This window comes from Kogia breviceps, chromosome 14, assembly GCF_026419965.1.
Source record: "Kogia breviceps isolate mKogBre1 chromosome 14, mKogBre1 haplotype 1, whole genome shotgun sequence".
Classification (NCBI taxonomy): Eukaryota; Metazoa; Chordata; class Mammalia; order Artiodactyla; family Physeteridae; genus Kogia; species Kogia breviceps.
The window spans coordinates 52975343-52996083 of record NC_081323.1 but is presented as its reverse complement, the minus strand read 5'-3'; the positions used below and the strand labels follow the sequence as shown (position 1 = coordinate 52996083).

At 39.6% G+C, this 20741-nt stretch overlaps 1 protein-coding gene across 1 annotated transcript; it reads right to left on the bottom strand.

Annotated features, from left to right (window-relative positions):
- Positions 1 to 500: 500 nt before the first annotated feature.
- DEFB123 (defensin beta 123) lies at positions 501 to 20047 on the bottom strand. Its single transcript, XM_059038833.2, has 2 exons — positions 19923 to 20047; positions 501 to 718 (listed from the first exon to the last, which is right to left on the bottom strand). The coding sequence occupies exons 1-2, from the start codon at positions 19978 to 19980 to the stop codon at positions 573 to 575; spliced, it is 204 nt and encodes a 67-aa protein (XP_058894816.1). The 5' UTR covers positions 19981 to 20047; the 3' UTR covers positions 501 to 572.
- Between the last annotated feature and the right edge of the window lie 694 nt (positions 20048 to 20741).

The window sequence follows — 20741 nt, the reverse complement described above, 5'->3', positions numbered from 1 at the left end:
CCTTAGGTCCCCAGACCTGGGACTCCCAGATCCTGTAGACAACAAAATGTTTTGAGTTTTTGTTGTGTTTCTACATAGGTAAAAGGAAAATTTTGGAATTTCAAAGCAGTGATTTATTAGATGATAAGGAGCTTCCAGAGATTAATAATATAGCTAAAGATAGCTAATAAGAGTACCATAGAATTACTGAGAACAACCTGAGTTAATCTCTGAAAATGAACACATTTATACCTTAAGGTTCTATCTTAAAAAATTCTAAAAACATAAGGATCTATAAGCACACCTTTCATTAGCTGCCAGAATGATATTATTGTGTGTCGTGTAGATTCCAGAAAATTTCACACTTGTGAGAAAGTGAGATAAAATGGCAAATAATGTCTTATTATTATAATGAAAATAGTTTTGACTTAACGGACCACCTGTAAGAGGACTTCCTGAGAACTGCTGGATAGACTAACAGGCACACACAGGGGTCAGCCAGAAGTGTTTATTTTGACAGAGTTTGAGAATCCACTGTGGTCAGACTCAGCGTAGCTTCACCTGCCTTTTGATGACCTTAGGTTTCAAGGAACTTAAACTTTCCATGGAAGGTTTCTTGGCTGGTACCTGGGCTTCACACAGCACATTTTATTATTTGTGCAGTAAACATAGACCCTTTCCTTCTTGAAACATTTCTGGCGGCATTTGCCATGAAGATTCCAGCATTTTCGGGTGCTACCTGAAAAGAAAGAAGAACAGAGACAGTGTCAGTCCTAAGAAGAGGTAAATTCTGGATTTGAAATGTCTGTAAAAGGATTAAAACAGATGTGATAGAGGGTGCTCAGTTTCCTTTGACTCTGACCCTGGTCCTCTCTTTTTTCCCTTCTTCTCCCTTTTGAAAAATTGTGGTAAAATACAAATAACATAAAGTTTATCAGTTTAAGTATTTTAAAGTGTACAGTCCAGGGGCATTAATTACACTCACAATGTTGTGCAACCATCATCACCGTCTAGTTCCAGAACTTTTTAATCATCCCAAACAGAAACCCCGCACCCATTAAGCATTTTCAGTACTCCTCTCCTCATCCCTGAGCAACCACCAATATGCCCTCCTTGCTATAGACTTGCCTAATCTAGATATTTTATGCCAATGGAATTGTATAATGTGCAGCATTTTGTGCCTGACTTCTTTTTACTTAGCATAATATTTTCAGCATTCTTCTGTATTCTTTTTAATTAAAAAAATTGAAGTATAGTTGATTTACAATATTGTGTTAGTTTCAGGTGTACAGCACAGTGCTATAATATATATTCTTTTCAGATTCTTTTCCCTTATAAGTTATTACAAAATATTGAGTTTAGTTCCCTGGGCTATACAGTAGGTCCTTGTTGGTTATCTGGGTTTTTTTTTTTTTTTTTTTTTTTTTTTTTTTTTTCAGTACGCGGGCCTCTCACTGTTGTGTCCTCTCCCGTTGTGGAGCACAGGCTCCGGGCGTGCAGCCTCAGTGGCCATGGCTCATGGGCCCAGCCACTCCCCGGCATGTGGGATCTTCCCGGACCGGGGCACGAACCGGCATCCCCTGCATCGGCAGGCTGACTCTCAACCACTGCGCCACCAGGGAAGCCCCTGGTTATCTATTTTGTATATAGTAGAGTATATATGTTATTCCCAACTTCCTAATTTATCTCTTCCTCCACTCCCTTTTCCACTTTGGTAACCATAAGTTTGTTTTGGAAGTCTGTGAGTCTGTTTCTGTTTTGCAAATAAGTTCATTTGTATCATATTATAGATTCCATGTATAAGTGATATTATATGATATTTGTCTTTCCCTATATGGCTTCACTTAGTATGATAATCTCCAGGTCCATCCATGTTGCTGCAAATGGAATTATTTCATTCTTTTTTATGGCTTAGTAGTATTTCATTGTGTATGTATAGATACACACACACTATACATATATATATATTTGGCTAAAATTCCATCAATTTCTTCATATCCTTATTTTTGTTTTGTTTTGTCTTTGCCAAGGCCTATCATCAAGAAGGTGGCTGGGGGCTTCCCTGGTGGCGTAGTCAGCCTGCCAATGCAGGGGACAAGGGGTCGTGCCCCAGTCCGGGAGGATCCCACATGCCGTGGAGTGGCTGGGCCCGTGAGCCATGGCCGCTGAGCCTGCACGTCCAGAGCCTGTGCTCCACAACAGAGGCCACGACAGTGAGAAGCCCGTGTACCGCAAAAAAAAAAAAAAAAAAAAAAAGAAAGAAGGTGGCTGTACTTACGTTTTTTCAAATTGTGGTAAAATACACATGACATAAAATTTATGTTAACTATCTTAAAGTGCACAGTTCCGTTGTATTAAATATGTTCATATTTTTGTGCAACCATCACTACCATCCATTCCCATAACTCTTTTCATCTTGTAAAACTGAAACTCTATTCTCATTAAGCAATAACTCTGCATTCTCCCTTCCTCCTAGCCCCTGGCAACAACTATCCATATTGTTTTTGATACCTTTCCTGACCCAGAATCTTGTCTAACTGACAAACTCAAGACTTGCAAAAACAGCTCTCAAAAGAACTGCTCTGACAGTTTTGGGGATGGGATTGCACCAATGGCCTCAACCAAGAGGCACAAAAATCTGGAACAGTTTCTAATTATTCCAAACACAAGTTTTGCAGTAGTTAAAGATGAAATCTGCTACTTGACCCAAACAAGAACATGCACGCTTCTCTCCTCTTTATTCTATAAAAACTCCAGGCCTGCCCTGACTTGGGTCTTCGGCTGCTCCTTGATGTCCATCAGCTGAATAAAGTCTGTAACCTCTATTTGTGTCAGTGAAACTACTTTCTTTAGGCAGTTTGGTGCTGTGACTATTCTTTTTTTTTTTTTTGTGGTACACGGGCCTCTCACTGTTGTGGCGTCTCCCATTGCAGAGCACAGGCTCCGGACGCGCAGGCTCAGCGGCCATGGCTCACGGCATGTGGGATCTTCCCGGACCGGGGCACGAACCCGTGTCTCCTGCATCGGTAGGCAGATTCTCAACCACTGCGCCACCAGGGAAGCCCTGTAACTATTCTTTATTTCATTAATTTTTTGTTTATTATTTCCTTCTTTCTGTTGTAGGTTTAGACCAAGTTTATTTTGTGATTAGGAATAAGTTTTCTTGGAGATTATTTTTTTGACCAGTATGGGGGAGACTAGGGAAAATTCGTGTTTTAGAGGAAAACTTGGCTCAAATAGGGAAATTTTGCTCCCCAGGGGATGTTTGTCAATGAAATGTCTGGAGACGTTTTTAGTTGTCACAACTGGTGTGGGGTGCTATTGGCAATTAGTGAGGCCAAATATTCTGCTAAATATCTTACAATGCACAGGACAGCCACAATAAAGAACTGTCTAGCCCAAAATGCCAACAGCGCCAAAATGTCAATAATTGCCAATAGTGTCAGAAGTCCCTGGTCTAGACAGATCACAGACTTCAGAGTTATCTGATTCTGATTATGTGGGAGTTTTACCTCTCTATGAGCTCTTGACTAATGATAGTAATGCAAAAATAATTATCTCCTATATATTCAAGTAAATTCTGTTCCACAGGGGTTCAATTGACTCCCTCCCTTCTCCTGCCCCATGGGGGAAAAATGAACCAGTTTCTGTCTTGTAAATTCATTTCAAGATTCCCTTACTCCATTAATACCTTTATGCTTTTTAAAATTTTTCTAAAAATTATTTTATTAGAGTATAGTTGAGTTACAATATTGTGTTAGTTTCAGGTGTACAGTAAAGTGATTCAGTTATACCTATACATATATTCATTCTTTTTCAGATTCTTTTCTCATATAGGTTATCATAGAATACTGAGTAGAGTTCCCTGTGCTATACAGTAGGTCCTTGTTGGTTATCTATCATATATAGTAGTGTGTGTATACCTTTATGCTTTAAACCAGTTACAAAATCTGCCTTGTTCTCTCATGAGTTAAATTAAATCTTTAACATGTGTTCATTTTTATATCTGTATGAGAATCATTAGTTTACTTTAAAAAATTATCTTTTACAACTTCTCTGGAACCTTGAGCAAACTGCCATCACAAGCACCAGATCCTAAAAAAAATAAACTGAGAGAAATCTGGGGTTTTACTTCAGTCAGATGGATTATGGAGACACTAAAATGGCTATAGGGTATTTCTCAACTGCCTGAAATGAAGCTTGGTAAAAAATTTGACCCATCACAGTCTTTTTTAAAAAAATTAATTTATTTTATTTACTTTTATTTTTGGCTGTGTTGGGTCTTTGTTGCTGGGCTCAGGCTTCCTCTAGTTGTGGCGAGCAGAGGTTACTCTTTGTTGCCATGCGAGGTCTTCTCATTGTGGTGGCTTCTCCTGTTGTGGAGCACGGGCTCTAGGCGCACAGGCTTCAGTTGTTGTGGCACAAGGGCTCAGTATTGTGGCGCACGGCTTAGATGCTCTGGGGCATGTGGGATCTTCCCGGACCAGGGCTCAAACCCGTGTCCCCTGCATTGGCAGGCGGACTCTCAACCACTGTGCTACCGGGGAAGCCCCCCATCACAGTCTTTAAGTTTCTTTAAAACTTAAAAGCTATTCTAAGACAATATTGGTATGGAAGTTTTAATTTGATAGTGGGGATTGCTCCAGGAACTGTCCCACCTACTGAAACCCCCAAAGTCTGGATTTGAAAGCTGGCTCCACCACATGTAAACTGGGAGATCTTGAGCAAGTTACTTCCCTTCACAGAGCTTCATTTTTCTCTTTTGAAAACAAAAGACATGATAGCACCTATTTTAGAGAGTTGTATGTAGTAAATAAGATAATATAAAATCCACCGGCATTAAAAATTTCAGAAGTGCAGTGACAGATATAATTAGGAATTAAAGAAAATTCTTTTCAGAAAAAAGTCTAACCTGAAAGGGATACACAAGCAAATAATCTCAACGGATAATATTTTAAGAGAAATAGAAGAGAAAAATGTAAAAATTTTAAAAAAGAAATGGGATTTCTTCTTCAGGCTGAGATGGAGTGACAGGAGCCATGTTTATTTTCCTGCTTTAAACAACAAGATAATTGGACAAAATGTATATGAAACAATGATTTTCAAACATGATCCCGGAGAGAAGGGAAACAAACAAGATGAGCCCTCTGGTTGTACCAGTTTATGGACTAGAAGCAGTTTCTGGGCTGTAGTACAGGAAGAGGAATCCAAACAAAGCCTGGTGATCTTACTGAATGGAGGCTATAGAAATTGAGGTTCAAGGAGTTCAAGGAGGTCGAGTCAGCTAGAATCTGTGGGTCACAGAATCAAAGAAGAGGGGGCTATACACAGACACACAGACAGAAAGACACACACACACAGAGTGGGCATACTACAGAACTCTGCAGAGCATTCCTCTAGTCTTTAGGTATTATCTGTGCAAGTGTAAGAGGAAACTACCAAAGGCCTAGGAAAGAACCACCAAAAAGAAGTAGGCAAAACAATTCCCAGTGATCACACAGGGCTGGGAATATCTTGTGTCCCCACCTGCCTGAGTGGAAAGACCTTGTAAAATCTGCAGCATGGTGGGGCTAAATTAGCCCTAGATTAAAGGCTGTCCCATACCCATCCTAAAAAGATTAAATGTCAGTCTTGAAAGGATTCATCCGATTCCAACTAACTTACTGCATACCAGAACAAAAGCCAATACTCTTTAAAGGAAAAAAAAATCCAGTAACCAAAAGTATAAAATCCACAGTGCAAAGAATCCAAATAATTTTCCAGGCATTAAAAGAAAAAAAAGCAGGAAAGTATGAACCACAGCCAGGATAAAATCAATCAACAGACTCAGAAATGACAAAGATTATGGAACTAGCAGACAAGAATGATGAAACGACTATTATAAATACACTCCATAAGCTTAAGAAGATTGAGGAAAACATAAACATTATGAGGGGAGAAATAAAGATGTAAAAATTTCACATGAAAATATTTGACAGATACACACTACTGTATGTAAACTAGATAAACAACAAGAACCTACTGTATAGCACAGGGACTTATATTCAATATCTTGTAATACCTATAATGGAAATAATCTGAAAAGTTACATATATAGTCATAGATATAAAACTGAATCACTTTGCTGTATACCTGAAGCATTGCAAATCAACTATACTTCAATAAAAAATATTGGAAAAAAAGAAGAAAAATTTTCTAGTTTATCCAATGGTAAATTTGTTCAAATGAAAGCTATAAACAGTAAAAATCAGACAAACAAAACTGAAATAAACCCCTAAATGATTAAAAAAATTTGAGATGAAACATTAAATAGTAAATGAAAAACATACTTAGTGATGTTAACAATAGACACTGCAGAAGTAAAGATAAATGAACTTGAAGACATAGCAACAGAAACTACCCAAACGGAAGTAGAGAGAAAAAATACTGGGAAAAAAACCCCCAAAACAGAACATCAGTGACCCATGGGACAATAACAAGTAGTATAACTTACATACAATCAGATTACCAAAAGGAGAGGAAGGGGGAGGGACAGAAACTTTTTAAAAAAATTTTTGAATTTTATTTAATTTATTTTTTTATACAGCAGGTTCTTATTAGTCATCAATTTTACAAACATCAGTGTATACATGTCAATCCCAATCACCCAATTCATCACACCACCACCCCCAGCCCCCCGCTGCTTTCCCCGCTTGGTGTCCATATGTTTGTTCTCTATATCTGTGTCTCAATTTCTGCCCTGCAAACTGGTTCATCTGTACCGTTTTTCTAGGTTCCACATATATGAGTTAACATATGATATTTGTTCTTCTGTTTCTGACTTACTTCACTCTGTATGACAGTCTCTAGATCCATCCACATCTCTACAAATGACCCAATTTCGTTCCTTTTTTTGGCTGAGTAATATTCTATTGTATATATGTACCACATCTTCTTTATCCATTCATCTGTTGATGGGCATTTAGGTTGCTTCCATGTCTTGGCTATTGTAAATAGTGCTGCAATGAACATTGGGGTGCATGTGTCTTTTTGAATTATGGTTTTCTCTGGGTATATGCCCAGTAGTGGGATTGCTGGATCATATGGTAATTTTATTTTTAGTTTTTTAAAGAACCTCCATACTGTTCTCCACAGTGGCTGTATCAATTTACATTCCCACCAACAGTGCAAGAGGGTTCCCTTTTCTCCACACCCTCTCCAGCATTTGTTGTTTGTAGATTTTCTGATGACGCCCATTCTAACTGGTGTGAGGTGGTACCTCATTGTAGTTTTGATTTGCATTTCTCTAATAAGTAGTGATGTTGAGCAGCTTTTCATGTGCTTCTTGGCCATCTGTATGTCTTCTTTGGAGAAATGTCTATGTAGGTTTTTTGCCCATTTTTGGATTGGGTTGTTTGTTTTTTTAATAGTGAGCTGCATGAGCTGTTTATATATTTTGGAGATTAATCCTTTGTCTTTTGATTCGTTTGCAAATATTTTCTCCCATTCTGAGGCAGAAACAGTTTTTAAAGAAATACTGGTTAAAAAGTTTCAAGTTTGATGAAAATTATAAACCCATAGAATCCAGAACCTCAGTGAACCCCAAGCAGAATATAATCTAAAGAAAGCTATGCAAAGCCAAAACATAATCAATTTTTTTTTTTTTTTTTTTTTTTTTTTTTTTTTGCGGTACACGGGCCTCTCACTGTTGTGGCCTCTCCCGTTGCAGAGCACAGGCTCCGGATGCACAGGCTCAATGACCATGGCTCACGGGCCTAGCTGCTCCGCGGCATGTGGGATCTTCCTGGACCAGGGCACAAACCTGTGTCCCCTGCATCGGCAGGTGGACTCTCAACCACTGCGCCACCAGGGAAGCCCCATAATCAAATTTTTGAAAATCACGTTAAAAATCTTAAAACCAGCTAGAGGAAAGGACACATTATGTACGTGGGAAAAACGGTAAAAATAATAGAAGACTTATCAGAAACCATACACGAGAAGACAGTAGAAAGATATCTTTAAAACAACAAAAGGGAAAAAGACAATCCAGAATTCTTTACACAGCAAAAATCCTCCCCAAATGGAGAAATAGATTTTTCAGATTTTTAAAAACTAAGAAGATTTGAGGAGTAATGTCAGCAACATTACTACTCTCCTCCTACAAAAACACCAATTTGGCAACCATCCAAACATGAAGACGTAAAACTTAGAGCAACCATTAAAAAAAAAGAGGTATAACTATTGAGGCATTACTGGATACAAATTGGAATCATAAAAAGACTCAAGTAATCTGAAAGAGGGGAAGCAAAGAAGATAAAGTGAACAAAGAAAGGATAGGCAGATAGAAAACAAATAGAAAGATGGTAGGTTAAATGCAACCATATTGATAATTATATTAAGCATAAATGGTCTGAACATCTCACTTAAAAGGCAGAAATTGTCAGATTGGATGAAAAAGCAAGACCTAATCATATGCTGTCTATAAGAAATTCATTCTAAATGTAGAGACATAGCTATGTTAAAAGTAAAAGGATTAAAAAAATACCATGAAATCACTAATCAAAGGAAAGCTGGAGTATTATTAACATATTAGCTATGCGAATATTTAAAAAGTAGATTTCAGAACCAACTAAATTACTAAGTATAAACAGGTCATTTCATGATGACAGTCTCAATTTATCAAAGAGACATATTAACCCTCAATCAAATACACCAAAAAACAGAGCTTGAAAATACATGAAAAAAAAGCTGAAAGAACTGAAAGGAGAAATAGACAAATTCACAATTATAATTTCATATTTCAACATTCCTCTCTCAACAATTGATAGAACAAATTAATAGAAGATATAGAATACTTGAACTAATGAGTTTATCAACTAACTTGACTTAATAGATATTTGCAGAACACTCCAAGTGCTCACAGAATATTCACCAAGATATACCATATTCTGGGTAATACAGGATCTCAATAAAAATGGAAGGATTGAAGTCTTACAAAGGTGATGTCTGTCCACAATAGAGTTAAACTAAAAATCAATAATAGATATGCACCTGGAAAATCCCTAAATACTAGGAAATCCCTAAATACTAGGAACAATGTACTGGTAAATAACTAATGGGTGAAAAAGAAATCAGAAGAGAAATTCGAGAAGTTTGCATTGACTAAAATTAAAAGTACAATACATAAAAATATTTGTGGAACCAAGATAAAGTAGTAATTAGAGGGAGATTTATAATTTAAAAAGCGTATTTTACATAGAATGGTCTTAAATCAATGATCAATGCTTATATCGTAAGAAGTGAGAAAAATAAGAGCAAAGTAAAGCTAAAGTAAGGGGAAGAAAAAAATCATTAAGATTGGAGCAACAGTAAATAAAATAAGAAATAGAAAAATAATAGATAAATTAAAACCAAAAGCTGGTTCTTTGAAAATATTTTTTTAAATTGCTAAATTTCTAGCCAGGCAGGCTCACCAGGAAGAAAACAAAAGAGAAGACATAAATTTTTATTATCAAGAATGAAAAACAGAGGAATTCCCTGGCGGTCCAGTGGTTAGGACTCTGCGCTTCCTCTGCTGAGGGGCCGGGTTTGATCCTGGTCAGGGAAATAAGATCCCACAAGCCCTGCAGCACAGCACCCCACATCCCACCCCAAGAAAAAAATGAAAGAGAGGAGGACCTCACTATAGATTTTATAGATATTGCAATGATAATAAGGATATAATTTAAAAATTTTTATGACTATAAATTGAACAACTTACATAAAATAGACAACTTACTTGAGAAACACAAACTACTGAAGTTCATATATGAAGAAATAGATAACTCTAAGACCTCTAATTTTGGAAAGAAATTGAATATGTATATAAGTACCTTCCACAAAGAAAACTCTAGGCTCAGATGGCTTCACTGGGGAATTCTACCAAGTTTTTAAGAAAGAAATAATATCAATTCTTTTCAAAGTCTTCCAGCATTACCTTGACACCCAAACCAAAGACATTCCAAGAAAATAAAACTACAGACTAATATCCCTTATAAACTTAGATGTAAAAATCCTTACAGACTAATATCCCACATAAACTAGATGTGAGAATCCTTAACAAAATATAAACTGAATCCAGAAATGTATAAAAAGGATAATACATCATAACAAGTGTGAATCATTCCAAGAATGTAAAGGTCAATTCAACATTTGAAAAATCAATCAATATAATTCACCACCACACCCCACCCAATCATATGACCATTTCAATAGATGCAGAAAAAGCATTTGACAGAATTCATCACTCATTAATGATAAAAGAAAAACTCTAAACTGACTAGGAATAGAAGAAAATTTCCTCAACCTGATTATGGACATCTGTGAAAATCCTGCAGGTACTATCATACTTACTGATGAAAGACAAACAGATTTTAAAGGGAGAAGTAAAATTGTTACTGTTTAAAGATGACATGATCATCTATGTATAAAATCCCCCCAAAAGCTATGAAACCTAACAAGTGAGGTTAGCAAGGTTGCAGGATATAAGATTAATATATAAAAATCAATTGTATTTCTGGATCATATGGTAGTTCTATTTTTAGTTTTCTGAGGAACCTCCATACTGTTCTCCATAGTGGCTGCACCAACTTACATTCCCACCAACAGTGTAGGAGTGTTCCCTTTTCTCCACACCCTCTCTAGCATTTATTATTTCTAGACTTTTTAATGATGGTCATTCTGACCAGTTTGAGGTGGTACCTTGTTAGAGTTTTGATTGGCATTTCTCTAATAATTAGTGATGTTGAGCATCTTTTCATATGCCTACTGGACATCTGTATGTCTTCTTTGGAGAAATGTCTGTTAAGGTCTTCTGCCCATTTTTTTATTGGGCATATACCCAGACAAAACTATAATTCAAAAAGACACATGCACCCCTATATTCATAGCAGCACTATTCACAATAGCCAAAACATGGAAACAACCTAAATGTCTATCGACAGATGAATGGATAAAGAAAATGTGGTACATATATACACTGATACTACTCAGCCATAAAAAGAATGAAATAACGCCATTTGCATCAACATGGATACAACTAGAGATTATCATACTAAGTGAAGTAAGTCAGAAAGAGAAAGACAAATACCATATGATATCACTTATATGTGGAATCTAAAATATGGCACAGGGCTTCCCTGGTGGCGCAGTGGTTGGGAGTCCGTCTGCTGATGCAGGGGACGCCGATTCGTGCCCCGGTCCGGGAAGATCCCACATGCCGCGGAGCGGCTGGGCCCGTGAGCCGTGGCCGCTGAGCCTGCGCGTCCGGAGCCTGTGCTCCGCAACGGGAGAGGCCACAACAGTGAGAGGCCCGCGTACCGCAAAAAAAAAATAAAAAATAAAAAAATAAATATATATATGGCACAAATGAACCTATCTACAAAACAGAAACAGACTCATAGACATAGAGAACAGACTTGTGGTTGTCAAGGGCAGGGGTGCGGGTGGGGGGATGGACTGGGAATGTGGGATTAGTAGATGCAAACTATTATATACAGGATGGATAAACAAAAAGGTCCTACTGTATAGCATTGGGAACTCTATTCAATATCCTGTGATAAACAATAATGGGAAAGAATATAAAAAAGAGAATGTCTGTATGTGTATAACTGAGTCACTTTGCTGTAGAGCAGAGATTAGCACAACATTGTAAATCAACTCTACTTCAATAAAAAAAAACTGTATTTCAATACACTAGCAACAAACAACTGAACCTTTAAAAATATCATTTACAACAGCTTAAAAATACATAACAGTGATAAATTTAACAAAATACATGTGTATTAGTTTCCTATAGTATTGCTGCTGTAACAAAATTACCACAAACTTAGTGTCTTAAAACAATACAAATTTATTGTTTCACTGGGCTAAAGTCAAGGTGCCAGCAGGGCTGGTTCCTCTTAGGGCAGAAGCTATTTTCTTCCCCTTTTCACCTTTTAATGACTACCTGTATTTCTTTGCTTGTAACCCCTTCCTTACATTACTACAACCTCTTGCTTCCATTTTCTTATCTTCTCCACAATCTGATCTCCTGCTGCCCTCTTATTAGGTCTCTTGTGATTACATTGAGTCCACCCAGAAAACCAAAGATAATCTCCCCATCTCAAGACACCTGCAAAATCTCTTTTACCATGTAAGGTAACATATTCATGGGTTCTGGGGATTAGGACTTGGACATCTCTGGGGAGTCATTATTCATCCTACTACAATATGCAAAATATAAAAACCACAAACATTTCAGAGAAAGAGAGGAAGACATAAAGAAATGGAGAGAGATACCATGTTCATGGATTCAAAAACTTAATTTTTAAAAAATATTTATTTATTTTTGGCTGCATTGGGACTTTGTTGCTGCGCATGGGTTTTCTCTAGTTGCAGCGAGTGGGGGCTACTCTTCATTGAGGAGCACAGGCTCCAGGTGTGCGGGCTTCAGTAGTTGTGGCACATGGGCTCAGTAGTTGTGGCTTGCAGGCTCTAGAGTGCAGGCTCAGTAGTTGTGGCGCATGGGCTTAGTTGCTCCACAACATGTGGGATCCTCCCAGACCAGGGCTTGGACGCATGTCCCCTGCATTGGCAGGCGGATTCTTAACCACTGTGCCACCAGGGAAGCCCCAAAGACTTAATTTTGATAAGATCTCAATTCTCCTTAAATTGATCAATGCAGTCCCAAGAATATTTCCAGCAGGCTATTTTGTAGAATTGAAAAGCTGATTCTAAAATTTATATGAAAATACAATTGACCTAAAACAGATAAAACAATCTGAAAAAGAACGAAGTTGGAAGACTCACAGTACCTGATTTTAAGGTTTACTGAAAAGTAATAGTAACCAAGACAATGTGGTATTGGCATAAGAATAGACATGTAGATCAGTGGAATGGCAGAGAGAGTCCATAAACGGATCCCAAGCTATATGGACAACTGATTTTCAACAAAGGTGCCAAGGTAATTCAAAGGGCGAAAAGGAAATTCTTTTCATTAAATGATGCTGCACATCCATGTGTAAACAAGTGAACCTCAACCCTTACCCCACACTGTACACAAAATGAATCATGGACCTAAAATGTAAGAGCTAAAACAATAGAACACCTGGAAGAAACCGTAGGAGAAAATGTTTCTGACCTTGTGTCAAGCAAGATTTTTTTTAGATAAGATACAAAAACATGAGGCACAAAAGAAAAAATGAACACATTGGACTTCTTCAAAACTTTAAGTTCTTACCTTTCAAAAGACACTGTTAAGTAAATCAAAAGGCAATTTACAGTCTGGAATAAAATATTTACAAAGCATACATATTTAAAAAAATGTTTACCTAGAATATGTAGAACACACAACTCAACAAAAAACCTGATTAAAAGTGGGCACTACACCAAAGAAGACATATACATGGCAAACAAGCACATCAAAGTGTGTTTAATATGATTAGTCATCAAGTATTTTAGCCATCAGTAAAACAACAGTTAAAACTACATACCCACTAGAATGGCTAAAATTAAAAGACAGACAATACCATGTGTTGACAATGATGTGAAGCAACTGTAAATCTCTTATTGCTAATGGGAATGCAAAATAGTATAGCCACTTTGGAAAACAGTTTGCAGTTTTTTATAAAGTTTATCATAGCCTTATCATACAACCCAGCAACTCCACCCTTAGGTATTTACTCTAGAGAAATGAAGACTTCATTGTACCATTCATAGGAGCTCTATTTATAATAGCTAAAAACTGGAAACTGCTCAAATATCTAACAGCTAGTTAATTGATAAACAAATTGTGGTATGTATTCATACAATGGAATACTACTCAGCAACACAGGGTAACAAGATATCAATACATGAACAACATGGGTGAATTGCAAAAGCATTATGCTAAGTTAAAGAATCCAGGCATAAAAGCATTCCTGTTGTTTAATTCTAAAAGGCCAAACTAAAGTGACACAATGTAGATTAGTCATAGCTGGTGGCTGGGGGACTGGGGAGGTGACTGCAAAGGGGCATGAGAGATCTTTTTGGGGTAATGGAAGTGTATTATACTACAACTGTGGTAGTGGCTACATGGATGTGTACATTTGTTGAAACTCATGTTGTATACTTAAAATGTGGACATTTAGGGCTTCCCTGGTGGTGCAGTGGTTGAGAATCCACCTGCCAATGCAGGGGACATTGGGTGGAGCCCTGGTCCGGGAAGATCCCACATGCCGCGGAGCAACTAAGCCCGTGCGCCACAACTACCGAGCCTGCACTCTAGAGCCCGCGAGCCACAACTACTGAAGCCTGCGTGCCTAGAGCCTGTGCTCCAACAAGAGAGGCCACCACAATGAGAAGCCCACGCAACACAACAGAGTGGCCCCCGCTTGCCGCAACTAGAAAAAGCGCGCGCGCAGTCAAAAATAAATAAATAAATTTTTTAAAATGTGAACATTTAATCTTATGTAAATGCTAACTCAATAAAACTGGTGAAAAAGAAATGATAAGGAAAAAAATTCGATAGAAGGTGAAAAAAAATCGATAGAAGGTGACAAATACTGAGGATAGGGAAAGGAGATTCAACAGAGACAAGGTGAGGCCTTGAGAAAGAAAATCAGAGCAAGATGTCAGAAAAAATACTACAAACTATAATTCAAGAAAACCTTCTTCAAATAAAAGATGACTTGAAAATGTCAAAGAAGTCCTCACTTTGAATAGGAATTATCAATATGAATTCATGAGGTATTTCATATATAATCAATGTGTTGATTTTCTCACCTGCTCTGAAAAGATGTAGACAGAACGGCTAATTTAGTAGCATTAATGTCTCTAGCATCTAGATCACAGGTTTTAAATACCATTTTCCTACTTAAAAAATTAGGGCTTTTTGAAGAAATGGCTAATTCAAGGTCTGGTGCAGGAGATGTACAAGATGAGCCCAGAATATCTTGTCACACCAGATAACCAGTTGTGTACCAGTGAAACTGCTTTTGTAAATTAATAAAAGGACAAAGTGCTAAGAAACCCTGTTTTCTCAAATCACACTTATCAGAAACTTTGTATTTGAAATCATATCGGCAAGGCTGGAATGTTACATTTTTTCCCTGAGGAATTGAGTCTTTTTATACAGAAGAGCAACCTTGATTTCAGAGCCAGGGACAGAGTGTCAGAGAAAGAGTTTGGGGATATAAAATTCCACATCTCTCTTAATTTTGTACGTTCCATGGAAATGGGACCTAGAACAGATGCTAACCTCTTTACACACCATCCTGTGGCCCTTGACGTCTATCGACCTCTGCTTCATTTACATTTTATCTCAAACTCTGCTATTCTCCTTAATCCTGTAGTAACCCTATTTGTTCCTTCATTTGGTGAGATGTTCCACAGTTCCTTTGGTGTGTATTTTCCTTTGTTTCAGTAAGTTAATATGTTTGACTTTGTCAGACTGCAGGTGTGTCCCTCGTGGTGTTTATAAGATGGACTTTCTCACAAGGAAACTATCAAAGACTAACAGGGATATGTAAAATAAGGCTTAGGCTTCCACTGGCTGAGTTTCAGTAAGAAAAAAGACTGCAGTGGAGACTTCCCTGGGGGCACAGAGGTTAAGAATCTGCCTGCCAATGCAGGGGACATGATCCAATCCTTGGTCCGGGAGGACAAATAAGCCCATGCACCACAACTACCGAGCCAGCATGCCACAACTACTGAAGCGCACGTACCTAGAGCCCATGCTCCGCAACAAGAGAAGCCACCGCAATGAGAAGCCCACGAACCACAACAGAGTGGCCCCCACTCGCCGCAACTAGAAAAAGCCCGCGTGCAGCAACGAAGACCCAAAGCAGCCAAAAATAAAATAAATAAAATAAAATAAATAAATTTATTTTAAAAAAGACTGCAATGAATGAAAAGTCATCAAATATATTTAAATCTATGAGTTTATGATGATATTAAAAACTATTTTGTCACATTTGGTGGATGATAGGAAAAGAAATCATTATCTTGCAGATTCATATGTAAAGAAAAATCACCAAGCATTTATTCTGTCTTTCTTATATGAACTTTACTGCTGAGTAACCAAATAGTAGATGGTGGGGAGTGTCTTTATTATATTAGTATTCCAGCTAACTAGTGAAAATCACATAATAGAATACCACCGTTTTGCAATAGGCAAAGAATTAATGCACCTCAGCTTTGAGCATTAATTTGTCACTAAAAGAGAGATAACAAACATATTATTTGCCTTCTGATGAAAAAGGCAAACACCATCCCCCAACGTTTTGCCAAAAAGTGTATGTAGAACTTGAGCCTGATCAAACCTCTGGATCCAGTCACCAATTTGCAGGAAATACAGAGGTCCGAGGAACACGTTGAATTCACTTTGAATACGCAATTAGCAAAATCTGTACTGTGGGAAACTATGGGTCAAATGACCCAATAGATAAATTATAGAGACAAGAAAGGGATGAAGATATAACCAGTAAATTAAAAAACTAAAAATCTTAAGAAATGTTCGATTTTAAAAGTGCTCATGGCAAAAATAGGGTTTCTAGGGATGCAGCCCTAGCAATGAAACTATAAAGATGTGCAAATAGTTGATTGCTATAAAAGTCAGGAGAGTACTTAATTTGGGGAGAGAGACAGTTGTGATGGGGTGTAGGTGGAGGGGTTTTTGAGGTGACTCTCAATGTTCTGTTTATTGACCTGGATGGTGTTACAAGGATGTGTGCTTTACAACAGTTCATTAAGCTGCACATTTGTCTTATATGGTTTTCAGTATCTGTAATTGTGTTTTATTTTACGAAAAAGGCAAGAAAAAAACCTCCACCATTTAACAATGAAATCTCAATTTTTAATTCAAGAGTGTCAAGATGAATTGTTGTTGAGAGTGAGAGGAAAGATGGTCTCATACATTTTGTTTTGGCCTCTCTGGAGGCTACTTAGCACCTTTTCAGATTGTGCAGTCTTGATCATGCAATTGCCTTTCTAGATGTCTATCCTAGGGAAATACATGTGTAGACTGAGAAGCCTATACACTGGAGATATAATTATGAACAAGTTAGAGACAGATACCTGCCCTCAGAGAACTTCCAGTCTAGTTGGGGAAGGGAGATGAGAAACAACTATTCAAGAAATAGCTACGCAGATATTTGATTGACTGGAGTTACGCTGAAAATTATAAAGGAAGAAATCTGGGTGCTATGAGGAGGTATAATGGAAAGGGATGTGACATATCACACCTAAATCTAACCTCTGCTGGGCTCTTGGGCTTTATATATATGTCCCGAATTCCACAATGAACTAAAACATTTGAAAATATTAAAGTTATACATACTTCATTCCCCTTTAATCATGAGGCCCTTTGGTTGCTGAAAAGCAGAAATGGGCAGAGTTTCTGGGCTTTGGGGTAATAGTAAACAACAGTTAGAATGACAAAGTCATTGCTCAGCTTAAATGAGATGAGTTGTTTTAGTTTATAGCAAGATAATACTTTTAAGAACTGAAATTTATCTAGAAAGGTCAGGGATTTCCAAATTTCAAAGAGCTCCTTTATATATTATTAGCTGAGCCTGGTGGATTCAGATAATACCACCACACCATAAGCCACAGGAGGCAAAGGCTTGAGGGTCCGGCCAAAGACACTTCCATTTAATATCCTTTACCATCACCACACCCAATAGGAAGTAGAGGGAAATACTATCCCTAGGGGAAACTGGGGTGCTTAAATCCACTTCCTGCAGCAGCAGCAGGAGGAGGCCTTAGAGCTCCACCAGAGCCCACACCTTGCCTCTGCCAGCCAGGATGCTGGTGGACCCACCAGCAAGCTAGAGACAGAGGCCTTCCTCCCCTCCCCCACTAAGGCCTGATGGTCGACCTGAACACCTAGGAAGTAGAGATAAGTAATGTGAGAAGGGCAGGGGCAAGAGAATCTCTTGCTACAAACACCCAGATTGGTCTGGAGAAACTGCCAGAGAAGAGGGCATTTACTTTTTGCCCTCAGACCGTAGCCCAGGAAAATTGCTAACAGCATCGGGGCACAGCCCATTATGGTGACACCTGGAGGGGAATTTAGAAATAGCTGAGGGAAGTGGCTGAGTTTCTCCCTCTCCTCTCCTGTGGCATAAAATAGACCCAGAAGGTCCCCAAGTTCCCTTGTGTTCTAGTGAAGATAAGAAAACCAGTGATGAGCTGCGAGCCTGAGAGACCTGTCAGGAGTAGATCCCTATGCAGAAGGCAGTGGGAGGGGCTGTGTGTGAACAGCCTAAACCTAGGGATCAGATGGAAGATTTGGCTGAGATGAAGGCCTGAGTCAGTGGGGCTCTCGACAGGACCAAGGGGTTTCATCAGTCACGGGATCACACACAATGAGGGACATCGTCCTAGAAGTCAGTGAAGGTCCAGCACTGAGCCCTACCTCCTCATGCTCCTGCCCCAGGACCTTTGCACTTCACGTTCCCGCCAGCTTGAATGTTCTCCACAAATCCACATGGATCACCCCCTATTCTCTCTCAGGTCACAGTGACCCATTCCACGAGCACCCCTTTGAAACAGCAAATCCACATCCCCCTGGTATTTGCTACCCCCTTTCCCACCTAATTCTACTCATTATACTCACCACCTGACATTTTGTATGTTTCAGTTACTTAAAAATTTTTTTTCTGTTTCTCTCAGTAGAATGTAAACTCCGAGAGGCTGAAGACTTTGTTTACCTTGTTTTGTTCTGATATGTTAACTGTGCTACCTCTTGCACCTATCAGAGTGCCTAGAACATGAAATCCATTCAATCATGTTTACCTGAATGAACCAATAAATTAAATCATGACATATCAAGTTACCTTCTCCTAAACCCAGGTGCTATCCTGGGAAGGAGCAGGGGAGCAGGAGGAGAAATGCTCAAAGACTGACTATTTATTCAAAAGAGACTGAATTAACTTGAAACTGTTTTAAACCAGGACTGATGAATATTTATTTAACTGCTGAGTTTAGGCACCGTCCCTAAGTGCCCTCCACCACCCCTCCCCCTAAACTGTCCCATCAGCCGGATGGAAGTTCCTGGGAAAATTTAGATGAGTTATATTAAATGAAGAAGTTACACTTCTTCATTTACACCACTTTTTTTTGCATACCAAAATTTCAGTGTGTTCAATGTCGTTCCCTCAAACTGATATTACTATACACACGCCTTTGTTGCAGCAGATTGAGAAATGAGGGAATTGCAATTCTGAGCCGCTGAGCTGCTTGCTGGAGGTCACAGTTAGAAAATGGTTGAGCAGTTTCTAACCTGGGTTCTAAGGCTTTCCTCTCTATCCCCAGCTGAGTGGTGTTTCAGGCATTTGCCACAGGCAGATACAAGGGCTGAGGTGAGGAAATACACACCTTCTGACCCTGTGGACAGGTGAGCTGAAAGCCTTGTCTGGGCAGAAATTTCTGCCAGGTGAGCAAGAGGGGCCAGATAGGTATGCTAGAGTTGGCGGAATGGGCAAGTCTGACCATGGCCCTCCTCTGCTTCAGCCTTCCCATGGCTCCCCCACCTGGCATTCAAGGCTCACCAAGACCCAGACCTTGAGTGCTTCCTCAGCCTTACCCCTTGCCACACCCTTAACCCACCCCTCCATTCTGTGCCAGCTCCCTGAAGGCACGGTTCTCTCTCCCACATCCGCACTTTTGCATTAGAACATTTCTGCCCCGGACACCCTTCCTCCTTCCACCTCTTTTCCTTCCCCTTGTAATTTCTAACCACTTTTCAGGAGTCAAGAGTATCCCTCCGGAAGGACTCTCTTGGCCCTCAGCTTGGGCTGGTCCCTCCCACCTGCACCCCAGGACCCTAGATCCCCTCTATCACAGCTCACAGCACTCTGGGTTGTAAATGCTATTTCATCCCCCCCGCCCGTGGGATTCCGTGACCAGGTCTCACCCTCCACACTCTCCACACCCTCCCCCTCCCCTGAAGAGGTCCAGGTTACCTGGAGTGAGCTGGGACAAGAGCAGCAGCGCGGCCAGAGCCAGCAAAAGGAGCTTCATGGCTGGAAGTGGCCAAGTGAAGCTGCAAGTCCGATGCGATGGCAAAGCTAACAGCGGAGAGCTCTGGCCTCTCTGGCTCCCGTTCTCTTGGTCCAACCGGAACAGATGTCACCCGCACGTGCCCTCAGCCGCCCGTGGGTACAGCCCCCGCCTCCCCTGAGCCCCACAGAGTGCAGCCACAAGCCCTGAGGTTGGCACGCTTTCTTTTCTTCATTTAGGTCAAGCAACAAGGTCCGACCTCCAAGCAAGGGACCACAAGGGGGCGCCACGCACACGGAGTCCGGAAGGTCCGGAAAAACTTCGCCGAGAAGATGGCACTGAACCGCGCTTTGAGGAATAAATACCAAAACGCCAGGCAGATGAGCCTAAATGGTTTTCCAGGCAAAGGAAAGTCTGTACAAAGGCTTCTGTTGGTGTTGAATATGAGAAATATGATGTAACTGGGGCTAAAACCGGTAGGAGAATGGTAGTAAGAGATGAAGCTCCCCTGACCAGCCTGGCTGTGCCGTCTCAGAGCAGCCGCAGCCCCCTGTCATCTGAGGGCTACCCATGGGGTCAGGCCTTCTGGGCGCCAGGCTGTGCCCCTTCCTTGGAGGTCCAAGAACCAGCTATTGGGGGGGGGTCCCTCCTCTGAACTCTTAGGTTTTGAAAAAATCTGTTCTCTTCCCTCAATTCCTGCAGCCTGAGGGTGCTAGCTGCATTCTGTGGTTACTAATATCTGTTTCCTCAGGGTCCTCTTTTTGCTGTTTCTGCCTTCCGAC